This window comes from Orbicella franksi, chromosome 3, assembly GCF_964199315.1.
Source record: "Orbicella franksi chromosome 3, jaOrbFran1.1, whole genome shotgun sequence".
NCBI classification, from domain to species: Eukaryota; Metazoa; Cnidaria; class Anthozoa; order Scleractinia; family Merulinidae; genus Orbicella; species Orbicella franksi.
The window spans coordinates 4477996-4503561 of record NC_138147.1 but is presented as its reverse complement, the minus strand read 5'-3'; the positions used below and the strand labels follow the sequence as shown (position 1 = coordinate 4503561).

The 25566-nt window shown below is 40.0% G+C and overlaps 2 protein-coding genes across 2 annotated transcripts; both read right to left on the bottom strand.

Moving 5' to 3' along the window:
- Positions 1-264: 264 nt before the first annotated feature.
- On the bottom strand, positions 265-24611 carry LOC145480521 (uncharacterized). The gene is made up of 22 exons (XM_081458762.1): positions 24488-24611; positions 23098-23337; positions 21222-21251; positions 20355-20384; positions 19996-20153; positions 17864-18284; positions 16951-16986; positions 16001-16218; positions 15401-15785; positions 14721-14837; positions 13171-13716; positions 11265-12096; positions 9386-9558; positions 9143-9220; positions 7598-7732; positions 5114-6625; positions 3659-4354; positions 2950-3501; positions 2396-2431; positions 1522-1890; positions 925-1060; positions 265-404 (listed from the first exon to the last, which is right to left on the bottom strand). Exons 1-22 carry the CDS (start codon positions 24567-24569, stop codon positions 281-283), a joined length of 6906 nt encoding a protein of 2301 aa, XP_081314888.1. The 5' UTR covers positions 24570-24611; the 3' UTR covers positions 265-280.
- Positions 21278-23043, bottom strand: LOC145480386 (vitrin-like). The gene is made up of 2 exons (XM_081458669.1): positions 22956-23043; positions 21278-22158 (listed from the first exon to the last, which is right to left on the bottom strand). Exons 1-2 carry the CDS (start codon positions 23041-23043, stop codon positions 21539-21541), a joined length of 708 nt encoding a protein of 235 aa, XP_081314795.1. The 3' UTR covers positions 21278-21538.
- Positions 24612-25566: the final 955 nt, after the last annotated feature.

Below are 25566 nucleotides of genomic sequence, written 5' to 3'. Positions count from 1 at the left end.
ATTTCTTTCATGACGGCTTTCCGAGGTTTATCGATGCTTTCTCTGCTATGAACAAACAAAAACAATGTACATAAAACGCTTGCCCGTATATGGCGTATGTTACACTGCCTGATTACGTCACGAATTAAAAGCATGGCCCAGTCTATCTCGGACAAATGTTTCTTGGTAGTGATTTTGCATCTCCGATCCGGTAAGACGATTGTATTTTATAACCACGCCACTAGCTAAACATTTTCATGGAACTATATTATTCTCAGCTGGCGACTCAGTCATTGTTCAATTACAGTTTATTTAGACGATGCTCCAAATGTTTTTGTTTCTTGTCGTGTGATTTTCCTATCTCTCCTTTCTTGTAAAAGGAATCTTTATCCATTACTTCATACGTATCCTGCTTCTCTTTCGGCCTGAAAAACAAAGACAATGAAGTCTCATAAATGGAATACCGATAAGACTAACATACATTCTTCCAATTATGAGGAAAAGCAATAAATAAAACAACTCACCGGTAATAAATAATAAATCATGATAATAAGTGGTAAAAAACCCTATCTGCAGTGGCATGTCCCTTGATGGCCTCATGTAAAGTCATGTCATAAGTAATTGGAAGAACATAAAAAGCGGACCATAGTGGTGTCTGAGCTTTTAGCTTTGCTTCATAGGTGAGATGACAAATAGCGTCAAATAAAGTGATATTTTCAATGGTTGATCTAATCGAGAGCAAGGGAAACTTTCAATCGGATTCCTTTAATAATTTTGCACTCTTGATCTTAAGTTGTTTCTATTTTGATATATTCTATCTATAGCGACAAAAATGTCAGCACTGATTTTTCAGCTGTTATGACGTTCTTAGTCTAAAATCATTTACAAGTGATTTGCTATATATATAAGAGAAACTAGTCAAGGATCATAATTTGCTCAGCTCACGTTGTGTTGGTAGAGCAGGTCCCACAAGCACGCTTGCACATCATGTTAATGGTTCCTATGCTAGCTGTCGGAGCGTACTCACTGCAATACCCACGAGATGCGTACTCATTGCAGTCGTCTGAATAATCTTTGCAATCTACAAGAAAACGAGAATCAAATTAATAAGCAATATCCCAGCCATATCTTACCCTCAATATCGAAAGGTAAGCAATATGGTTCATTCGCATTTTATTTACAATACTGATTGGACTCTCACGCGCTTATGGTCAATGGTCGGACGACAAAGTCGATAAGATTATAGACCATAGAAGTTTCGTAATTCATTGTTAGAAAAATAAAGCAACTGAATTAATATGCACACTAATACTCTCCTACCGACGTTAATTAACCTCATTATATACCGGGGATATCTCATGCATGCACTCCCTCTACTTCGGGGGTTTGATGATATACCAGCACTTTACTCAAACCAGTAATGAAACAATGAGATTTATTCTTTAGGGAACATTTGCAAGGCAACCGAAAAAAACAAACAAACGAACAAACAAACATAGGATGAGATAAGAAAGAAAGAAAAATAGTACTCTTTAGTCTTACCATTGTCTTCGACAGTCATCTTGCTGTCGTCAAAGTTATATTCAGCATAATTTGCTGATTCAGGATTTGGTGTAGACTGCATTTCATCGCTGCTGAAACTCAGTTTATCATCGTTGTATCGTTGGCGATGTTGTCTATGACGGCTTTTTGTGGGATTAAGGTGTTCTGATTGTTCGATTTCGTAGTCTCCATTTGGCTTTTCAGTAGGCCTTTTGTCTTTTGGATGTCTACGCTCACCACCAACAGGCCGAACGCGCTCTCTATCATTTAAATGATGACGATGACGATGGTGGCGTTTAAAGCCCTCGTCTTCTTCATCAACTTCATCTTGGAACTCGCTTGGACAATAATCACACAGTTCTTGATGACCTATAATAGAAAGAAATGCGTCTTGCCTATTAATTTCATGCGGAAAATTGTAAAGTGTACATATTCGCATGTTAGCAGAAACAAACAAACAAAAAAAACATATACATTATTCTGTTCTGTTTCTTTTTGCAAAAATGCAGCTAATTTACAATCAAATTACAAATTACAGAATTTAAGTCCCGATCGCGAAGCTTAATACAGAATAATAATAACAATAATAATAATAATAATCATAGTAATAATATAATTTCGCAGTATGCGTCAACAATAATGCTTTTACAGCTATGCTTACAAGACATATATGGCTAACTTGATATTTGCACGACTGTGATGACGAAACATCTTAGGAATGTCATTAACAGAAGATATGTATGACAGAGTTAACGCAAATTGCCCATGCAAAGCGGCAATAAAATATTTGTAGCCTACACAGATTGCATAATAAGTGCTCTTGATATCATGCTCTGAGCGTGGAACTTCAGACAACAGTTAAGAGCTTGCTTACCATCGTAGCAGGGACGACAGAAGTGAACAGAAATACCTGTGAAGATAATATATGACCACATTTGGCGAGAAATTTTCTTTTTATTAAGGATCAATGGAGTTATTTGTCCAATAAATTACTTTTGGTAGTTCAAAGGAGAGAGTTTATTGGAGAGAGGTCTCTTATAGAAGAGAAAGCACTTATTAGGTTAGGGGTGCTTATTTATTTCTGAACAACGATACAGATATAATACCTCAATTAAAAAAAAATATATATGTCACGCTCAGATGAGAAAGCAAGACTTCTTAATTCTCTCGTGTAATCAGTCTTTTCTATACCACCGTCTCTTCTTTCTTTCTCTTTTTATTGGAAGGGGCGCTTATTGGAATAGGGGTGCTAATTAAAGAAAACGGCACTGAAAACGGCACTGCGGGGGGGGGGGGGGGAATCGTTAATTAGAAGGAGGGCTCGTTTTTGAAGGAGAGCACTAAACTGAATCACTGCAGTTTGATACCCTTGTTAAAGGGAGTTTTGAATTCGAATTCTTCTATTATTCAAAAAATACGCAATGTTACCTTTCAATATCTTAGTGACAACTTGTTGTGCGGTTCGTCCCATTTGTGTGTACTCGGCCCTAAAAATATGCTCGCTATGTGGAAAGCTTGCCATTGCATGAAGTTGCAATTTACTGTAAAGATTACCAACACCAACACAGTACATTTCCACTCCATACGACCTGATGTCCATGGACGGCGTGATAACGTCATCAATTGATCTTCCTGCCACTAGAAGAACGATCGCTCTTGGTACATGCGCTCTACCAGAGCTGCTAAAGAGGTAATGCTTTGTTACGTGCAAACCACGGCCTATGTAAGTTCCTGGTCCATCTGTTCCTGGAAATTGGACTGTCGACAACGCCTGATCTATGTTCTGTATGTCAAAGTACGTGTGGAAGTTGAAGATAACGAAGGCCTCGAGAGAAAACACGACGACACCCACACGGGTCATGTCGTGGCCTATCGAGAATGAATGGGCTACAGCACTTACAAACGTGAGAATTTGCTGGAAGTTTTGTTCGTTCCCCACGGAAGAAGATCCATCGATTAAGAAAGCGAGGTCCAGAATGACTATGAAGGCAAAATGAACAATAAAATAGATCAGATCACCAAACACTTCATTCCTGTTCTTTTAATGAAGAGGCTCTCTGTCAGGGCGAGGTCATGCAGCGCATTAGTATTATTTAACTTTGGCACATTTGTGAAAGATAACAACGACAACATTTACCTTCCATTCCTCTGGCTCCTCCCATACTTCCTCCTCCAGCGCCCCCCATATTGGCTCCACCAAAGCCTCCTCCAATACCGCCACCCATGCCACCTCCTATACCGACACCTCCCATACCTCCACCCATTCCGCCTCCACCAAAATTTCCATTTCCACCAATGTTGCCCATATTACCACCCATAGACCCTCCACCCACACCAGCACCCATGTTACCTCCACCGCCTCCCATCATGTTCCCACCACCTCCACCAATCATGTTGCCACCAACACCTGCCGTATTTACACCGACACCCATCATCCCACCACCACCCATCATACCACCGCCGCCACCTGCAATGTTTCCCCCACCACCAATCATACCACCTCCCCCTCCCACGTTTCCAGCACCACCAACCGTACCTCCTACACCTCCTATGTTCCCTCCAGTGCCTCCTCCCATATTCTCGCCGATTCCTCCCATGCTACCACCACCACCCGTCATGCCGCCACCTCCAACCATACCACCACCTCCAGCCATACCACCACCTCCAGCCATACCACCACCACCGCCGCCGCCACCAACACCAAGTCCTCCTCCCATATTACCACCGGCGCCTACTCCCATACTTCCCCCAACGCCTGTGTTAACTCCAGCACCACCAACAGAACCTCCTCCCATGCTTCCTGCTACACCACCAGTCATTCCACCTGATACTCCTAAAGAGAAAAAAATGATTTTACATAATGCTTTATAACTGTTTTATTAACGTTCAGGCCGTAAACAGCAAAAGAGATTTTTAATTCAAGATAGTTTTTAATATCAAACCGATCGCGATATTACCAACCATATTTATTTCACTGTCTTAGGGTGAAATACTTGTTAGTATTGGTCGCATTGAATATAGAAAACAAAATATTGTACTCAATTTATTAATTTACTTTCGATGATAAAATAAAACAGATTTAACTGACAATAACAGAATATTAAAGGCATAAACAATTTATTGATAGGAAAAGAAGCAAAAGCTCTTTTATTTAATCTAATCGTTTATGTAATGTTTAGTTTTCCCCAGTCTTTTGTGCTTTTATACATAATTTTGATATATGCATTATTTAGCTCCTTACAATATCATTAGGAAATAGGTTCATTCCAGATTACAGACACCAGTTTTGTAAAATAGCCTGGGGAGGTTAGTAATTTCTAAATATAAAACTACAACGTCGCTGTAGCTGAAAGCTTGTTATATTTAACTGCGCCGTTTTATTGTTATGTACTCGTTAATATTTTCACGATTTTTCTTCGTTTAATTGCTGAAAATATGTTATTCCCTGTTTAAAGAGAGATCGTATAGTGATGGTGAAGCAAGCCGCGTTAATTCTGTGTTAGCCTGATCTGGTACACGTTCGTCTCTCGGCCACCATGCAGGTTTCACGGGACCAATCCATGCGCATGCACCACTCACCACTTTATCTTACCCTTATCTCCTGCCATTTCACTGACGCCCTCTTCGGGAATACTGGTACCGACCGCCTGAATAGTTCCCGGAGGTGATTCAACAGAAATCCCTGTAGGCGTCGTAGAAGCAAACTCTTCAGTAGAGGGCACTCTGGGAGGTGGATTTGGCGTTTCGACAGGAGGAGGGATTCCAGTACCAACTGCTTGATGTGCTCCTGGGGTGGACTCAACCACTATACCTGTGGGGGAACTTGAGGCTTCGTTTGTAGTGGGAAGCTTTTCCATTCCATAGTGACAATCTCTCCCACCTGGTAAACGAATGTTACCAGGAGCTTTGGGTCCTTCACTATTTAATAATAACGGTTGGGAATTTTCTCCAAAGCATTGCGGACTTGTAGCAACCGTCTGAGGCGGTTCAATATCCATAGTATCACCTCCTTTATTGTTCATTTCTGCTGCGTCTACTCCTTGGACTGTCCCCGGAGGAGATTCCACAGCAGTACCGGTTGGAGTTGTCGATGCCATGTCTAAAGAAATGGAAGGTTGTGACCCATTAGGTGATTTTGGTTTGCTAGCGGGCTTAAACTTCTGGACACTTTTGTCTTTCAATGCCTCCGTTACGTCACTTCCCAGTAATTTGGAAAGCAGAACTTTCATGAGACCATCTGTTTGAAGTCCTCTGCTCTCCGTTGTTATTGAAACGCCCGCAGTATTTACTTCCGTGCCATTCTTGTTTTGCTTCTCACTACTTGCCTTTATGTGCAGTTTGTCAAGGTTTCCCTCATTCTGCTCATTCTGGTCGACATGTGGTTGCTCCATATTCGAATGACTTGCGTTTTTGCCGCTATTATTCAAACCTACGACAACCGTGTCTTCTTTCTCACTGCCGGTTTCTTCAGGTGTAACATTAGCAGCTTTCGTTGTATAGTCAATATCGTTTAATACTTCTTGAAGAGAAACGTTGTCGACGTCTTTAGAGCTTGTTTCTGACTCTTTCTTCGCATCATCATCTAGACGAATACCTATTCTAAGTGGATTTAGCTTGGCTTCCAGTAATACATTAGAATCCGATTGATCTTGAAACTTCCCGGGTTTTTCTGAGGAGGATTCAGTAACTTCTTTGCTCAGCGGGAGCCCGTGTGTATCGCCTGCACTCAAAGGTTGTCTACCATCTGAAAGTGCTTTGTCGCTATATAGGTCGTTGAGTGAAGTTTCAGTCATTATATCTTGTGAATTATTTTGTGAGGTAGCTCTGAACAATTCTGCGTTTTCGTCTTTCACACCATGAACTGCAGAAAGCATTTTTGGTTCTCCAGAACTTTGATTTCGGCCATGGTTTACAACAGTTATTCTTAGGACCGTGTATTTCCTTCTCTCCGAAGGTACCAATGAGCCATTTCCATTGGTTTCGTTGGTCTTTCCCCTATCAAATATCTGTCTTCCTTTTACATCAAAGCTCGAACTGTTGTTTTTGGAAAACTGATTTGCTGATCTTCGTTGTTTGTCCTTCTTGCCTTCGATGGATGTCACACCTGTACGTTTCAATGTACGTCCTTTTAGCTTCAGCACTTTGTTTAGTTCACGTTACGTGCAAGTAACAGTAGGCGAGGATGTTTTAAGCGTGAATGTCAGCCGTCTCTTGCAATTGTTCTTCTAAAAGTATTATTGTTATTGATCACTCGTTCCAGTCTGAAATTTATGTATTTTCGTATACCAAGCAAACACAAATTACCTTGACCAACATTTTGAACGTTTCCGCAACTAGGAGCTGACGGCTGACATCCACAAAGATGAGGTAAATGAAGTGGTCTAACTGAACAATCAGGACCTAATCCGGCTACTCCTGCATGACGAAATTAGAATTTTAGAATGATAGTATCTCGCGCGTTTCAAAACGCTTCCCAGAACAAAATAAAGAGATTTGTTAACACATAAGCTAAAAAAACTTTGTTGCTATTAAAAAAAATTCTAGGAGGTCCATACACTATAAAAAACCTTTAAATGTCTCTCAGAAAGAGTTGTGAGATCATCGCGACAGCACACTTTAGCAATAACGGTGAAGTATTTTGCGTCTGATTCACTGAAGCTTTGGTCCACATTTTAAGTATACTGGGCAATTTCTTATAAAACAAGCATTTTGATTTAGCCGTAGAAAAGGTGTTAACGAAGAAATAAGTTAAGTCTCCCGTTAAAGTATGTGGGTATTTACGAGCAGCTAAAAAAGTTAATGAAGTGATACCTGCTGACTTTTGTTAATCTTCAATAAGGGCCAACATTTTTATTGGGTTGATTTAATTATTGTTTCTATTCAGAACTCGACAAATAAGCTGTTTATTTTTTGATTGCAATGATGCCGAAAGGCACAAGTTTTACTCTTACGGCCATCATTGCCAATTTGTGGTTCGCATGATTTTAGGCCTCATCTACACAGAGAAAACAAGATATTTCATGAGCAATCCTTGTACAAAAATGTAAAACAGTAGTCTAAAAGCTACTCAAATTACCTCCAACTCCTCCGACGGCTCCACCTGTTGCTCCTCCGCCCATTCCTCCTCCACCCATACCCCCACCAACCATTCCTCCTCCACCCATTCCTCCTACGCCTATTCCTCCAGCTCCACCAGCGGAAATTCCTCCAGCTTTTGTAACATGCAAAATAGAAAAACAAAACAAAACAAAACAAAACAAAAACAAAAGGTTGTTTGATACGATTTACTGTCAGTTGGAATTTGACTTGATTCTTAATGAAAATCAAGGACTAAGGGTGCTTTTTCCACTTTAAGGCCTTAGATTCTGGGGTATTGTATTGTGTTGGGCTCAGTCAGTAGTCTTTGTTAGGGTCAAAGTTCAAAGTCAAATTCCACAACGTGCGCAATGTTTTGGCAAATGAAGTTAAGGTGGCCGAACACAGTTTTCGCGCGCGCTTTTGCTGATGCAATTCAGCGCGCGCACAAGGATTGCAAAAAACAAACATGCCGTCAATAGAGCGATCATTTTATTTACTCAATGCTCGGACTATCTGTGCTATTTTTCTCAATAATGGAAGGAAGTGTATTGATGGCTTTAGTCTTTTCTTACAAAGATATGTTAGAAAACGTAACGATGCAAAGAACCCAGCAATTCTAAGCTTTTTCTTTGTCACCGAAAGAAACCAGTTAAATGCAGCGCATGCGTAGTAAGTCAAAAAATTGCGTTTGAATGAAAAATTGCACTCTCGGAAATACGCCTATTTCTCAAGAACCACTCATTAGAATTTCCCGAAATTTGGCACGAAAATGCTTTAGGAAATAAGTAACTGGAGTATTGAAAAAAAAATTGAACTTTAACAAAGGAAACTCTAGATATTCCAGCGCAACTTCAAGAAGGGATAATTAAAGATCTCAGCTGTTAAATTATTATCAAAATAGTGTTAACTTGTGAGCATTGTTACGAGCTTGTTCCACGCAAATTATAAAGAAAATCTGATGACGAGATTTTCTGCAAATAAACAAAACCGATTTTAAAAGCCTTTTTCTGTTTATTCATGTTGCCATGGTAACGGCACATACGTCAGCTTAACTATAAGAAACCCCGAAGTTTGTGTTGTTAACTTGCTTGCTGCCACTTTTGGCGACCAAAGGATCAAGGGTTTTAGAGAAAAAGGTGAATGAAACACAGGTATCAAAAACTGTGTTCAGCCACCTTAAGTGAGAATACATAATGAACGTTAAAAAGAAATGTGTCTGTGACCGTAATGTAATGTAAGTTTGGCGTTTTCCTGTTAACATTGAAACCCAATCAGAGCCTTGTAGGCAATAGGTGTCTGTTAGGCGCCACCACAACCTTGTGCAGTTAATATTTTATAGAGATGGAAATTACAATATCTTAATTACGTACAGCGTTTTACTGATAACTCAAGAAAATCTTAAGCGGCATTCGACCTATTTCGACGTACTTACGGTGCCAGACAAATGAAGCCGTTGTTAATTTTTTATTATCAGAGAAAATGATTTCTTAAGCAATCCAGGGAGAGAAATTTAGAACAATAATGTAATAGCTAATTAAATTACCTGCTGCTCCTCCTGCTGCTCCTCCCATGCCCATTCCTCCAGCACCGCCTGCGGCTCCACCAGTGGAAATTCCTCCAGCTTTTGATAAAAGTCAGAAAAGGGCAAAAACAAAAAAACAAAAAAAAACAACTCTGATTTACGATCATTTGGAATAATGGACGGAGGAGGAGGTTGACGCGGTACATTGGTAATTGTCAGTGTTTACAAAACCCATTGCGGTGGTAGCCTAGCTAATTAAATTACCTCCTGCTCCTCCTGCTGCTCCTCCCATGCCCATTCCTCCAGCACCGCCTGCAGCTCCACCAGTGGAAATTCCTCCAGCTTTTGATAAAAGTGAGAAAAGGGCAAAAAAAAACTCTGATTTAGGATCATTTGGAATAATGGACGAAGGAGGAAGTTGACGCGGTACATTGGTAATTGTCAGTGTTTACAAATCCCATTGCGGTGGTAGCCTAGTACCGTACTGTGATTTGGGCTAATAGGGCGATAACTGCGAACATGGCCTTAATTGTTATCGAATGGGAGATGCTGTCCGTATCAAAAAGTATATGAATTGAGGTCGTGCAAAAAAAAAAAAAAAAAAAAAAATGAAATAAAATGTACAGCTCATAGAGGGAAATAAGAGGAAAGACCTATTCAACTAACGTACCTCCTACACCTCCCGATACGCTCCCTGACGCTCCCATTGATCCTCCTGCACCTCCTGCAACTCCACCACCGGCGTTTGTAAAATTCAAGAGAGGTGATTGTTTTAAACAAGCCATTATTCATTGAATTGTGATCGTTAGTTTGGGATATAACCTAACTGAGAATACCACGGGCTGTTTATGTTGTAAATAGAATATGTCTTGTTGATACTGCCACATTTGGATTGTCATAAGTTCATCTTTCAGTCTTTATTACAAATCATCTCGTAAGATAACCTTGTTTACAGTATTTAGACGGATCTGTGTTCATGCTCTTGTAACCACTGCCAAACGTTGGGGGACAGAGTAAATGAACTTTGGGAGAGATAATTCTTATTAAATCATAAAGAAAGAAGAGTACAATATTGGGAAAGATAAAAAAAAATGAAGAATAGAAAAGAAAGCAAACACAACAAAAGAGTGTCAGTGAATGTGTTGTTAGTATAGATAATGTTGTAAATGTTAATGTCAAGCGGTCCGTTTGCTGTTATGTTACAAAAACCGATCGTTTCCTCGAAGAAAATGCGCTTAAGTTTTCTCCATCAGCTCTGCGTACTGCACATCTCGTTATCTTTTTATGATATCTCAGTTCAATCAGTTGATAGAATAATATAAGATTCTGTCCTTTTTTGTGCAATTATAATTACAGGAATAGACTGCCTCATTCTCTGATATAGTTTTCGAATTATTCCTTACAATGGTCGTTCACCCTTCCTCTCTTTTCTTTCAACTTAAGTCTACCATCCTTCTTGCTATTTCCCAGTTCAGCACTTGGTGCTTCCCAGAAGATAACTTCCAAGACATGCACCTGTTCCCCTTCGTAGCCCGCAGTCCACGGTCAGTATCCAACTGAAACCTCCAGCAACACAATTCAACATGTCCAAAAATTCATAACTTTAACTTATCTCAAATTGTCACCATCTCAAACCATCAGTGATTGTGATATTCTTAAATGTATGAAAGGCCGAATATATAATCTATGAAGCTCAAACATTTTCTCCAAACGATAGTCAAGATTATTGCATCCTTTCCTCCTGCTAACGCTTACTCTAGGTAACACCTTTTACAATATCTTCATCACAGCCGAAAAGTAGCAGTAATAGATTCTGAAAATCTCCCTGGCATTCCACTCGCAACGTTTGATCCCCCAGATGATCCAGGAACGCCTACTCCTACAGAGCCACCTACACCACCACTAATTAAAGTTCCGGAGGAGCCTCCATTAGTGCCGCCTGTTGCACCAACTACTCCCACAGATGATCCAGGAACGCCTACTCCTGTAGAGGCATCTGCACCTCCACCAGTCATAGATTCTGAGGAGCCTACAGACAAGCCACCTGTTGCACCCATTGCTCCCCCAGGTGGTCCGGACATGCCTACCCCTGTAGAGCCACCAGTACCTCCAGCAATCATAGCTCCTGAGGGACCTTGGTCACCAGATGCACCAATTATTCCACCGGATAACCCGGAAATGCCTACTCCTGTAGAGCTGCCCGCTCCTCCACCAAGACATGGATCCTAAGGAACCTCCTGTCATGCCATTTGGTGCGCCCATTGTTCCAGCAGATGGTCTTGACATGCCTACTTCTGGCAATCCACCTGTACCTCCACCCGTTATAGATCCTGGGGAGCCTCCAGCCATGCTATTTGATGCACTAGGTGCACCCCCAGATGATCCAGACATGCTCACCCAGGTAGAGCCACTTGCACCCGCAATCGTCATAGATCCAGAAGAGCCTCCTGTCACGCCACCAGTTGTACCAGTTGTGCTCCCAACTCCTGTAATAGATCCTGAAGAGCCCTCCATCATGCCCCCCGTAGAGCCCCCCATACCTTCAGCAGCGGAAGACCCTGTAGAACTGACGGCAATCCCACCTGTAGAGCCACCTGCACCTCCACCTGTCATAGTTCCTGAGTAGCCTCCAGTTACGCCACCAGATGCACCAGTCGTGCTCGCTGTTGATCTAGGAATACCTTCTACTGTAGAGCCGCCTCTACCTCCACCAGGCAGGGAAGAAGAGCCTCCAGCCATTCTGCCCGTTGCACCATTTGGTAAACCAGATGATCCAGGAATGCTTGCCGTTGAAGAGCTACCTGTACTTTCACCAGCTGTAGTACCTGAGCAGCCTCCAGCAAAACCACCTGTTGCAGCCGTTGCTCCCTCAGATGATCCGGGAATGCCTACTACAGTAGAGCCACCTACACTTCCACCAGTTAAGGATCCTGGCGAACCTTCAGCCATTGCTTCAGATTTTGCTTCCAGAAGCACTTCCTGTTTAATAGTGTTACTTAATGAGCTTCGTATATCCTTTTGCTTTTGAAGGATTTATTCCCCTCTTGTTTTCACGACTATATGTTCCCACAGGTTCCTTATTTGCAGGATACTGGTTTCAAATTTCACTCTTGTAGTTCTCTGATCTGTATAACAACTGTCAGTGGTGTTAGGAATAATCAACGTGATCCACAAGCGACAAAAGCCCAATAAAATATATTTTTTCCTTGGATAAACCGGGAACACATGCCGTCAATGTTATCCTATTATCCTATTCCATATAGATGAAATTAAGCTGACTTTATTCTCTCAGATAAAAAATTAATTTCCCGCCATTTTCTGAAGAAATAGAAACTTAATTGTTTGATACGTTTCATAGGTAGATAATTATCAGTGAAAACATTGTGTCTCGTATGGGAGTGATGCACTCTAATTTCCATCAAAACAAGTCAAGGTATCCTCTGGCGGTTCCCGTAGATCCTCCCGCGCCAATCGTTCAGGGCCCATCTGTATCCCTATCTCCATCTTTATAAAATATCAAAATATATTGGGAAAGAGAACAAAGTAACTGAAACCTGATTTGTGAATAGATGGTTTTTTGATAACTTCCTTTCAGCCAGGTAGTATCGAAATCAATTATTTGCTTATCCCTGGCCAATAACTGTCAGTGGTTGTTCAAGGCATTTAATTTGTTTGAAATAGACTTTTAAATAAACTTAGAACACAGCATTACTAAGTGCAACTCCTCAGCTATATGTGGGCGACATATATTTTGCGCCCGATCTAGTCTAGTGATTTTATGACTAATCTATTTCAAATTACACTTCTTTTACAAGACAATTAAGCAGTGTGCGCCAAGCTATTTAACGATAATATTTTCCAACATATCTTTTCAGGTACTGAGGATCGGAGGAGTCAGATCGAGGTTGACTAGTATAAAGAACTGAAGTTAATCTCATCCATTTGTTAGTCGAGATAACATTTATGTTCCCTTATTTGCCGCGCTCTATTGTAGAAAACCTTCAGTCATTCCTAAAGTGTAGATACTCTTAAAAAGATATATTACTTACCAGTGGCGACTTGACCAACAAGCGATGCAAACAGAGTGGAGAGTATTGCAAGCTGGCTGTAATCGGCTGCTATCTGAATATAGGATTCTTCTGTAGCCATTGCTGTCAACTGGGTTTTGTCAAAGAATCTTCCCATGCCGAGACAAAATATTTTAACTCCGGCACTCCTTAAAGATTCAGCTACACCCGAGACTTCGTCTGTTGATTTCCCTGCCATCATTACTACTAGGATTTTAGCGGCATTTTGACGCGACTGGGCAAATAATTGTGTTTGACATGTACTCAGACCTTGTCCCGCAGCGCACGCTCCTCCAACCAATTTCATATTTCCGATAGCAGCGTCAACTTCCGATGCCGAACTGTATTTGCTGAAGTCAAAGGAAACGGAAGCTGATGCGCCGAATAATACTAGTCCAATGCGATATCCCGACGCCGAAATGGTGAATCTGCCATAGACTGCCTTTATAAACATAAGGCACAGCTGGAAATTTGCATCGCCACCTAGACTGCTGGAGGCGTCGAGCATAAAAGCCAGATCAACGGCCCCTTTTAAGAAAGCATGTAATATCTTAGACTGTTTTGTCATGAGGATTGCAGATGTTAACTTGTAAAATTTGGAGTTTCGTGTTCAATCGAATCCTTCGCTCGTATAGCTGCCAAAATCTAATCAAGATTAAAAGTTGACAGAGCAGACCCGCTAGGCATAGAATCACGAAACCGTTCTTCTGATCCTTCCTTTAATCATCTGATATTTAAATATAACTCTGAAGGTAATGTCTTTCCTATCTTTAGACCAACAGCAAATTTATTCTTGCCAAACTAACTTAAGCGTTCAATTTCTAGTCGTGCGATTGATCTAATGCTCTTGCTATGCACCGAACATCCCATTGTTGATTTCTAAAATGCTCTGAAGTTCCCGCGCGTTACATGTACCACCAAGGTGTCATTGTTTCGTGTAGCTTGCAAAAAAATCCATGCATCTATACCGTAGTAATGGCAAGCATTCAAAGTCTAGCTACCAAATGAACTCCAAATACAACCATCAACTGACCAAATCACAGTCTTGCTTGGCACAGAACATTATGATAGAGCAACGATTGAAAAACCTAACTAATTGTATAATGGGTGTCAGAATTGAACTGAAAATAGTAGACTAGTAAATTTATCACGATCAGCGCAAAATTTCTCTTGGAATACAGAAACGTTACGAAAGTTGCATAAAAGACAGCTATTCTGTTATATTATACTGTCAAGGAATGTTTGGCAGTTTAAAGAAATTATTCCTCACTTAATTCAATGGTCAGCCAAGCATCGTCAGAACTATGCAAAGTCGGTAAAACTCTTGCAAGCTGTGGGGTCAGAAAATGTCTTGTATGCTGGAGTCACTGTTTAACTATTTGTCATCCAGTCCAAAATATTTAGATTTACTATCCTGTAGGTAATAGTAGTTTGTGTTGCTCAGTGAAATACAACGAAAGACATTCCTCTGGTAGATAATTAATGTTATTCTAACAAATGACGGGTATCAAATGACAAGATGGACCTACCACCCACTCCTCCAGTGGCACCTCCCACAGATCCTGCGGATCCTCCTGCTCCACCAGCAGCCCCACCAGCAGCCCCACCAGCAGCCCCACCAGCAGCTCCACCAGCTGAAATCCCTCCGGCTTTTTTACATTGTTGCAAATCAGTGAAAAACAAACTATTATTATGGTATGAAAAATGCACAACCTTGACTTGACGGAGCTATACCTAACCATTATAAAAATCTATATGTAAAGGTATAATAATATGCAAATCATATGGTTAGAGCAGTTTTCAATTGTCTGGAAAGTAATCAGGCGGTTTGATTCTGGCCGAGTGGTCTAATTGGTAAGTAATTGGTTTGGTTTTGGTTTTACGACATCCGTTTGAAAACCACTCTAATGGCCTTAATTAGAGCTAATTAGATTACATTTAAATAAAGTTAGAATCAAATTAAAATATCTATTAGCAGAAATTAAAATCAAAGTCCCGGCTTTAGTGTACAACATTAATAGGAAGGTCCACTCGTGGTTAGTCTCTAACGGAAAGTTATGCTAATAATTGCAAATCAAACGTTTTACCATATTTTTAAACCTGACGCCAGAGGAAGTTAGATGTTAGGTTCGCTTCTAAATAAAAGGGGCTTTTTTTCTCACTCATTCTTCCGTTACGAAACATTAGTGTATTCCTTAATTTCGATTCTTACCTGTTCTAATTAGGCTGATGAACTGCTGCGAAAATCCAGACAATTCTGCAAAAGAGGACACTGAAAGAAAATAATCGGGTGACGAGGCCATAGCTGTCATTTGCTCTTTTTCAAAGCTATCTCCCATACCAAGACAGAGAATTTTGACACCAGTCTGTTTCAGTGCGCTAGCCGAGCTTGTTACAGAGTCTGTAGATTTTCCTGCCATCATTACTACCAGCAGACGCGCAGTAACGCTCACCCCAGCTGCTGCTCCTCCAGCGGCGGCGCCACCGGCGACCCCGCCGCCTGCAGCTGCACCGCCTCCGCCAGCGCTTGCAAACAGAGATGATTGACATTTGGAAAGTCCTGCTCCTGCGGCACATGATCCTCCAACTAGTTTTACCTGCGTAAGAAAAGCACAATTTTAGTAATTTCAATTTAATTTATTGGACGCTGGCGTTAGGTTCTCTGTAATTCCCACTGTACGGCAGAGATGCAGCACAGACCACGTGAGTTTTTTGTTAGGGAGTAGACAGAACTGCCAAATGTTACCGAGTACAGGCTTCGTTAATTTAACCTATTTTTAGACATAAACTTTTAGATTTATATCTTACGCACCTGACCCAAAGCACCATCAAGGTCTGAGATTGATGAATATTTGTTGAAATGGAATACAACTTGGGAGGAACTTCCAAAGAGAACCAAAGCGAATCGTATTCCACCTCCCATACCAAAGACATGAAATACAGTCTTGATAAATTCGATACACAACTTGAAGTTTGCTTCTCCTTCTAGACTGTCGGAAGCGTCCAGCATGAAGGCCAAATCACACGAACCTACAAAATAGTTTAACATTTCTTTTTTTACTGAAATAACTAAGGTGCGATTTGCTTTCTTAAGAGTTTCTTAAAGGATTCACCAGGAAAGTAGTCGATTACATAGCTTTTTGAAACGATTAGCAATGAAAGTGCCCTGGGAACAGTTCCTTACCATTGCAATTCGGACTCGAATATTGTATCAGTTATTTGAAATGACTAAATAACGTTTATTGTTTTCAAACGATTAAAAGCGCGGATTACGGATCACTTAATTAAATGATGTCACTAAGATCCTGGATCAAAATTATAGAATGCTTATTCTGTTATAAATATAAATTTAAGAATGCTTGTTCTCTTTAACAAATAGATTTTATGTTTCGGTGCGTCTATTGAGTAACTGATTACGGATGACATGAAAATGCGGTAAGAAAAAACAAGTCGCACAGGAGGCGCCAAATTCTGACACTTGTGTGATCAATTATTGAACAGACGCACGGCATCATGGAATCTACTTTTTAATTTTACAGAGAAACAAAACCAAAAATGTTAATGACGTCATCTATGCTTCTGACCTACTATTGATCATAAGTAAGAACTGATCAAAATGCGAGAATGATTTGACTCATTATATAAATTGGGTATAAGAGCACATTTATGTAACCTGAGCAGTACTTTTTCATCCGATTCGTTCCTTTTAAAGCACTAATGAATTTTACAAAGTTATTTTAGACGGAAAAAGAGACTTTATACCTCCACCTCCACCTCCACTGACGCTGATGCCACCGGCTAAAAAAACGAAAAAGATAAACAAACGAAATAAGCATAAACAAATAAGCAAGTAGGAAAAAAATCACTTTAATTTCGTACTTCTCAATGTGAGACCTTAATTAAGTATGATGGAAGGATAGTGTTATTCATAGTATGAATGAAAGAACTATCCTTATCAAAATTAGAGATTACAAACAGAGCAATTGATTTGAACTATAACATGGAAGTATTCTGTGAGTCTAAGAAGCAATATCTGCTAAAATGTGATTTCGTAGAGTGCGTTAGCAAAGTTTATTAATTATAAGGGTGCTATATTGAATGAATTGATTATGACTACAGTTAAGAGTAGATTTATAGCTTTCAGTAAACTTGAAAACAGCATCTTGTGTGCCATGAATTGAACTTAAGCGTGCATGCATTCCTTTAAAACACAGAATTGTCTCAGTAGTTCTTTAGGGAACTTCCAGGGTTTTCATGATAGTTATAGTTTGGGGGTGATAAGTTGATTTTTGTGTTGCCGCACTCTGCAGAAATCGATAGCTCACATGACTGGCATCACACAGGCCACATGAAAACGATATATAAAATCTTGTCTATTTATACTTTACGTTTTGATCCGCTGTGTCGTCACACGAATATGGTTACTGAAAATGTTGAGTGAAACAACTGATTTACTCTTAAAATCGACTCATTCCAAGGAAACTCCAAAAATGCAATTTCTGCATCGCTTTGCAAACACTGTCTGGCCGGATCAGGTGTTTGCGAGAGGAGGCAGGGCTGCTATACAAGAAGCCACCTACATGTACCTACGTCATTTCACAGTTCATCAGTGTATAAAGAAACAAATATCTACCAACTTCCTAAATACTAAGCAAAGAAATCTTAGTTTAATAACAAAGAATTAAAATTGTCGCAAAATTGCCTTGACATCGTATCGTACCTTTTGATATAAGGCCGGTGATGCTCCCACTTATACCAGCTAAACCGCTGTACGAGGTAGTCGTTTGAACATAAGAAGAAGAAAATGCCATAGCGGTAAGCTGTGACTGAACGAATGAGCTTCCCATTCCAACAGCAATTATTTTGACTCCAGCTGATTTCAAGGACTCAGCAGCACCTGCAACGTCGTCAGATGAACTTCCAGCCATTAGAACAATCAAGACACGTGCTTTCCCTCCTGCGTCGCCCTCAAATAGTGCCGATTTACATTGAGAAAGAGCAGCGCCTGCAGTACAGCTACCACCAATGAGCGTGACACTGGAGCAGGCTGAGTCAACTTCCGAGATCGAAGTATACTGGCTAAATCCAAAGACGACCTGAAAGGGACATCGTGTTGTGTTCCTTGTGTAAATGAGGTCTATCTCGTTTACAGTATTGTTTCAATGAGCCACGCAACACATTCCATTAATATTTAACAAACAGATTCCATGTTGCCGTGTGTCTGTTCATTAATAGATCCCAGATGACGTCAAAATGTGGTAAGAACAAAAAAGTGACACACGAGGCGATAGCCGAGTGTGTCACTGATGTTCTTACCACATTTTTGACGTCTTCTGTGATCTATTACTGAACAGACGCACAGCAACATGGAATCTATTTGCTTTATATAACGAAACAAACTACTACACAAAAAGCTTTTTTTATTTCAAAATCTTTCAATATAACTCGAAAGCCGGCCTTTGCCCACTTTGGCGAACACGAATATAGCCATTTGACGTAATCTATTGTCTATACAAATTGAAGCAATCTCATTGGTTGCTATGCGTAACAAAGAATTGTGATTGGTCCAGGAAAATCACGCCACTGTCAAACTTGACTCGAGCGTCGCTTCTCGTGGAATGAAAACTTACAGCAAAAGCAGAATTGAACTGCGAAATCTACAAATCTTAAAGAAAATGCTGGATAAGTCAAGTCAGTTTTTATCATCAGAGCAGCCCTGTGAGCCGAAAAGCTTGAATGTTGCCTCCAATATTGCAGGAGTTGAAAAACTACGCTCGGAAAACTTGCGGCTGCAGTCAACCTGGAGGCCATTTGATTCAAGTTTTGAATGAAAGGAGCATCAGTGATGGTGGAAATTTGTGTCCTCTGTGGTTGGTGATTCTCAAATCAGTTTGAAATAGTGTCGGAGACACCTTTTAGCTACGATACAATTGGCCGTGAGCTGTACTGAGCTATACTTTGCTCGCTGCTGTGCCCTGAAACGGACTGGAACATTCGCATCGGAAAGCAAGGTTATGCGTTTATTTTAACTGATTTTAAGAAGTGTTTTTGATGTTTCATTCCAGACAACCACTGTGTCAACAATTATTTTGAGACTGAGAAAAGTTCAATGTTTTAAATAAATTAATCTCATAAACATTTTGTTTATTGGGTTTGTTAAATTTGAGATAAAGCAATGGTTCTGGGCTTACCAAGACTAATTTTGTGTTTGGTTTAGTCTCGCTCGACTGCCGACTGAGACTGCTTGAGTATTTTTTCTGAGTCATTTTCTAAAACAGAAACGGCTTTATCTTGCTTCTTCCTGCTAGACTATGCTTCTGGTACCTGTTCAATGCCTGGACAAGACTTTCTTGTACCTTATCTTTTTCCCAGTCATGTAAAATATTATCTAAATTCTCAAGACTTTCAGCCATTTTGAAACACAGAGGGAAAAACTTTGAAATGATGACGCCAATCGTGCATCTGTCCTCTAATAGATCATAGGCGAGAACCAATCAAAATGCGAGAATAACTTGGGTTATTATATAAAGTGTGATAGATCGCAGAAATCGACGCATGTCGAGTAAGGACTAAAGATATATACGAACCTCTCAAACTAATAGTGGTTTCCCTTCGCTACCATTTTACTTCCAGATTTCTAGGCTGGAACTGCCCGATTTTCCAAACCGATTTTCATATCACATGCAGGTTCGAAAAATCGGAATTTCACTGTAGATGAACTATTCATTTGGACATGAAACATGTCTCAGGAGAGTCACAATCTCAAGAAGTTTCCTAATATAGTGATCATTTGTTATAGCCACATACCTTGACACTGCTGCCGAACGCCACTAATCCGTATCGTACTCCGCCGCCGATGGTAAAGGAGTGGAAAATACTGATGACAAACTTAATTACAAGTTGGAAGTTTGCGTCTCCACCTATACTAGATGACGCATCCACCATGAACGCCAGGTCGCATCCAGCTAGAAATAAATATCAGTGGTTTCAAAGACAATTGAAAGATGTCATTTGGACTAAACAGGTATAACTTCACAAAGCAGTTTCTATTTTACTACTGCATTATAAAGTTTCCATTTTACGGGTTTTTTGTCAAGAGATCTTCATCATATAGAATTTATATAGGCCTCGTTTATTTGTCTAGAAAACTAAAGGGACATACTTACCTCCTCCTGAGGCACCCACTGCTCCACCGGCTAAATAAATGAGTCATTGAAAAAACAGCCGTTAGTGAATAGTGCTCAGCTATATTTTAAACAACAAGGCAATAAACTTTTCGGAACAGTAACAGGCGTTCGAGAAGTAAGTGATACTGAGTAAGTGATAGAAGTAAGTGTAACGTTGTATGCGGATGGTTCGGGAATTCATCATCGAGTTGTATTTCGTAGAGGTATTGTCAATTCGTGTAGATTTTTAAGGTCTTCTCTGAGCCTGTCGTGATGGCCAGGCCAACGTGATATATGCCAGTCGCACATGCGTCGTGTAGGCGGGTCATTGTCACGCAACCGTCTTGTTCTGTCTCACGCGTAAATCACTCACCGCCAGCTACGGTGGAACCTGATGAACTTGTAGAACCTCCATTAATCGAACCAGAAACAGAACTACCGCCAGCGGACATTCCTCCTGACGAGCTGCTTCCGCCGGAGGTGGTGGTGGTCTGAGTCACTTGCATGCTGCCGCTTCGTCGGTTTGCAAGACTGTTCATGAAGTCCCTTTGCATGTCTCTTACTGTAAGTTAGGGAATTGGCTTCAACAAATTGTGACCACTTCAAAAGCTTTGGGCTACTTTAAAGGATGGATCTCAACAACCGGAGACTTCCATTTCTTACAGACAGGTAAGGTGTGCGCAAAAGAAAACGGGGATTTTCTCACGTAAACAATGAGCTCATATTTGGAGATGAAAGTCATTTATTACATGAATGAACTTTACATTGCTGCATCCCAACTTTTACTTAAGATGTAAAAAAATTTCAACAGTCCTCTCTTTTCATAGTTTTACAAATTAGAAAATAAGAATAATAATATGTACTTACTGGTTCCTTCAGCGACAGCCTTAACAGCAGCTGTAAAAATATTGAAAATAATTTTTTTTTTCACTGCGCTGCACTGTACTGAACTGTAATTTATTACATTGCATTACATTGCATTTGCACTGCTTTCGATGCATCGGATAGTAGTTCAATGTACAAATCACTCGTAATACCACTAATTACGAGGAAATTCAAATGTCGTTTTGTACTGCTGGATGAATCGATCAACAATCCCTGGGCATTCCAGATGACAAAAGTCATTTGCTTTGTTAAACCTCCATCATTGCTTGTCAGCCGCGATACCTACTGTAACCTTACTTTCAGTTGAAGGGGGTTGAGATTATTATTAATTTTCTATACCCACTAATTAGATACAGGCTCTTACCTTTGCACAACCTTTCTTGCATTGCCTTTACTATAGTTTCCATTTGTGGAAAATCAACAGTAAATACGTGCTCTTCTTTTGGATCACTTGCCATAACTTCTAGCTGGTCTATTTTAAAGTTTTTCCCCAGTCCCACCGTGAATATAATTACCCCAGTGCTTTTCAGTGCGTCAGAAGGTGTTACTACGTCGTCGTTGGAAGCACCGTCAGTCAAAACGATAAGCACGCGAGGAACATCAGGTCTAACGTTGTTAAACAGTTTGTCTGCCGCCATTGTCAGTCCTGCGCCAGTTTTCGTCGTGTAGCCAGGATATTTAATGTTATCAATTGCTTTCTCAATTTCTTGCTCCGTTTTATACCGAGTAAAGTCAAATTGCAATTCACTTTGAGACGAAAACAGAATCACTCCTACTCTTGTATCCGTTGGAGAAATAACAAAAGCTTTTGTCAGAGATGTTACAAATTCCTTGCACTTTTGAAAATTTCCTTTTCCGTACATCTCTACGCTTCCGGAACCATCTATCAGAAATCCAAGGTCTACTTGGGTTTTGCAAGCTAAGACAAATAAAACGTATTTAATGAACAGACAACATTGTAAATGGATGATAGATACACTTTTTAGTTAGAGTGATTTGCTTCGTAACAAACGACTACAGTCACCAAACGGTTCTTGAGCAAATGATTGGATGAATTCCATATCGCAGCTACGAATTCAGGTCAGTCTACGAGGCAGTATACTACTGTGTTTGTCATGTTTGTTTGTCCTGTCAGTTTGTGTTTGCTTATCAATATCTTAAACTTAACAATGGTGACTTTTAGATCCAAGTTTCCCTCGATAGGCGAACCGCTAGGGGTCTGTGACGACAAGTGACCAGTACTGAACGCCACGTTTGAGCTCGACTTGCAACAAGAAGAAGGTTCTCACGAAAGTCATTTACGTCAGGCTTTATTGCCTTGATATTTTGTTTTTTGCCAGGTACAAATGATGAAATTGAATAAAGTAACCGGACCCTTTTCTACAAATTGGTTATAATTTTTACGCAAATAAGCAATTTCCTAGCCTTTTGATGTTGTATGTGGAAATGCACCGCGATAGTCATTGGAAATTCATGAAGTTTTATTTCTTTAGAGAGCTACACATGCTAGAAAACGAACATTTTTTTCAAAATTGGCGTAATTTTGACAATTTCTAATGTATTGACAGGATGATTTATATTCGCTCCAATTTACTGCAATTTAAATCGACTGACAGCGGAACGGGGGGAAGGAAAACGTCTAACTTCAAACTGCATGCAGTCAGACGTTTGCCCTAAACGTGGATCTAAAGGTCCCTAATATGTATGTAGTTTCACTTGTCTCTGTAACGCTCTTGGTTTGAAGCTTGTTTGATTGGTTTCCAAATGTAAGGTTACACTTCTTGACAGCAGCAATTATCGACATGAATAATGTTTGAGCTGCCACCATGCATTCTTCGATAGTATTATAAAATTTTACCTTTTACTGAGGAGCCATCAAACGGTCTTGGAACGAAATTTTGTGCAGCGAAATGTCTTTTCACTCCTAGGTGACTAGATGAAGTTTGTAAGTGAGATTTTCCTTTCCTATGAAGTTTGTGTCTTTTTACCACAGGACGTCGCTTATAACCCATTTGGTTTGGGAGTTTCGTAGAATAATTTTCTTTCAGTCCAATTCTCTCGATGAAAAACCTGCTTGCAGCGTTTTGACTTTTCCGTGCTGAAAATAAAGAAATACATGTCTATCTATGAACAGTAATTTTGTACTGACTCATTTCTTTCAACAGGTGGTCCGCACCATAGCTATATATTTCCAAGCAGCTTCCATATTGAAGCTGCTACAAAATTATTTAAACCAAATGATCTTACGTTTAGGCTCATTTAACAAATAAAGCTTTACGTTATAGTACAGCTTCAGTTAACCTGACAAGTTAGTTCCAGTGAATGAAACTGGAGTACACAGTAATGATTGACGAATAATAAAACCAGAGCAGATCTGCCAGGTTTTGAAACCTTTGTTACACAATAGGACAAAGGGTATAAAACGTAAATCATTATTTGCTTGTAATGGGAAGCGAGCTGTTGTAAAGCTGTCGCATCACTGTCAAATTGCGATTGGTTGTTATTCTTTTTTCTTTTTTTTTCTTTCTCAGTGGGATTATGTACGGTTTGCTTTAGGTCTTAAGAACTAAATATGACTGCAACAACTAAATTTTTTTTAGTACTTCTGCAGTGTATGCAATACTCCCTAGGGTGGAAAAATTCTAAAAAAATGGCAACCACGACAGCCATTAAAACAAAGATATTTCCTTCAGAACCACCAAATTCCAAATTAAAATAGCAAACAGCTATACATACATTGTAAATAACGACCATCAAAAGCGGCTTCAATATAATTCTGACACTGGTTATACCGGACTCGACGCTTGATCGAGCACGAGGGCACCATAACAGGAATATACTTGAATAAAACTGCGCTTACTTCCTGAAATATTACATATTAAGCTGTGGTTTTATGGGGCTCTTTCACTATAATGTTCAAACTCTCTTTCGCTATAATGTTTCTTGGGCCGTAAACGGTGACACAAATTTAACATACAGTCGTTATAGAAAATGTGCTATACTTAGTGACCTCGTTGAAAAACCCTAAAGCTGTTACTACGTATATTATACTAGACATAAATATCATGTATTTTATAGGGGAAATTACGTAACCTTATATGAAATACGATACATGATAATAAGCTGTAACTTGATCCTAGCAGCCTGGATGAGTTAACGATTTACAGTCCTAGCTAAACCCATAGTCATTAAAAAATAATCACATCGCATCTCTAAGAGCAAACTTATCCTTACCATCTTGACCTTACCTCCTTTTAAACCACGAGAAGTTGTTGAAAGCTCAACGCCGGTGAGAATATTCCACATGAAAATAAAAAAGTTAACATTCATTCCTGTAGAGGAAAGAATAATAATTAATACCTGCTACGTCAAAACAAATCGTGCAGTGAATACAACTAGAGCATTCGTAACTGTTAATATCGCTGAGATTTCTCCATGAACGAATATCATTAAATGACACTTATTTGACCGGTACCACTTACTTGAACTCAAGGTAAGTTCACGTCGACAAGGCTCCTCCTTCGTTCGTTTCTAAACTCTAATCGGGGTTCATTTACAACATGATGGAGTTTTGTTTTGCTCGGTGCTTTGTCTTCAGAAGTTTAAATTATAACAAAGCTTTGAACAACAATGCATATTTGATCGCGGTGTTGTTTCAGAAGGCGACACTGGCGCCTCGCTGAGAACAAGTGTATTGGTTTAGTTAAAGACTCAGCGACTGAGTGGTCTTGCAGGTAGGTGAATGTAACTCAATCTTGTATTGGCAAGGTGGTCTTTTATTGGTGTCGAAGCGTGTTGACATTGCACGGGTGGTTAACTTTTCAAACCTGCGGCAATTACGCCAAAAACGATCCATCATTCACTAAGAGGAAAGAATCAAGCATTTTGTAGTGGAATTAGTGCAATTGGGATCCTTGATAATTGCGGCAAGTGCCTACATTTGTTTTATGTGTATGTGGGTTGTCCTCCCTATTGACTGTAGGAAACATTCAAAGTTCGGCTGTACTCCATGGTGATGTCACCGCTTTTCACAGCTTCATAACCGGACGCGGGAGCGCGGCGGAAATCGAGCCTTCAGCTCGTCCTCGCCATTTCTACGATTAACTCGACTTCAAAATTGGTTCCTGATTGATCTAGTTTCTTTTTTTATGCTGGATGACGTAATGGTAAGATCGACAGATCTGTGTCGTTCTCGGTCGAAAGTATTGCCCGGCTGTCATTAAATATATCGGTTCTCAACTTTTATTTACGAATGTTTCTCTCAAGCGTTTTTGCTCTTCAAAACGTGTCGAGGAAATTCCTACATTAATTTATGGGCAAAGTTATT

Bases quoted from the DNA above. Each gene is read 5' to 3' on its own strand.
- LOC145480521 (XM_081458762.1), bottom strand. From the start codon at position 24,569: ATGAATGTTAACTTTTTTATTTTCATGTGGAATATTCTCACCGGCGTT. The intron at 21,252-23,097 runs GTAAAATTTTAT...ATATTTTTACAG, and splicing joins TGATGGCTCCTCAGTAAAAG to CTGCTGTTAAGGCTGTCGCT. The intron at 13,717-14,720 runs GTGGTAGGTCCA...CTTTCTTAAAAG, and splicing joins AGGTGCCACTGGAGGAGTGG to GGGCCGTTGATCTGGCTTTT.
- LOC145480386 (XM_081458669.1), bottom strand. From the start codon at position 23,043: ATGTCGATAATTGCTGCTGTCAAGAAGTGTAACCTTACATTTGGAAAC. The intron at 22,159-22,955 runs GTGAAACTACAT...TATTTGTCTTAG, and splicing joins CAAGAGCGTTACAGAGACAA to CTTGCAAAACCCAAGTAGAC.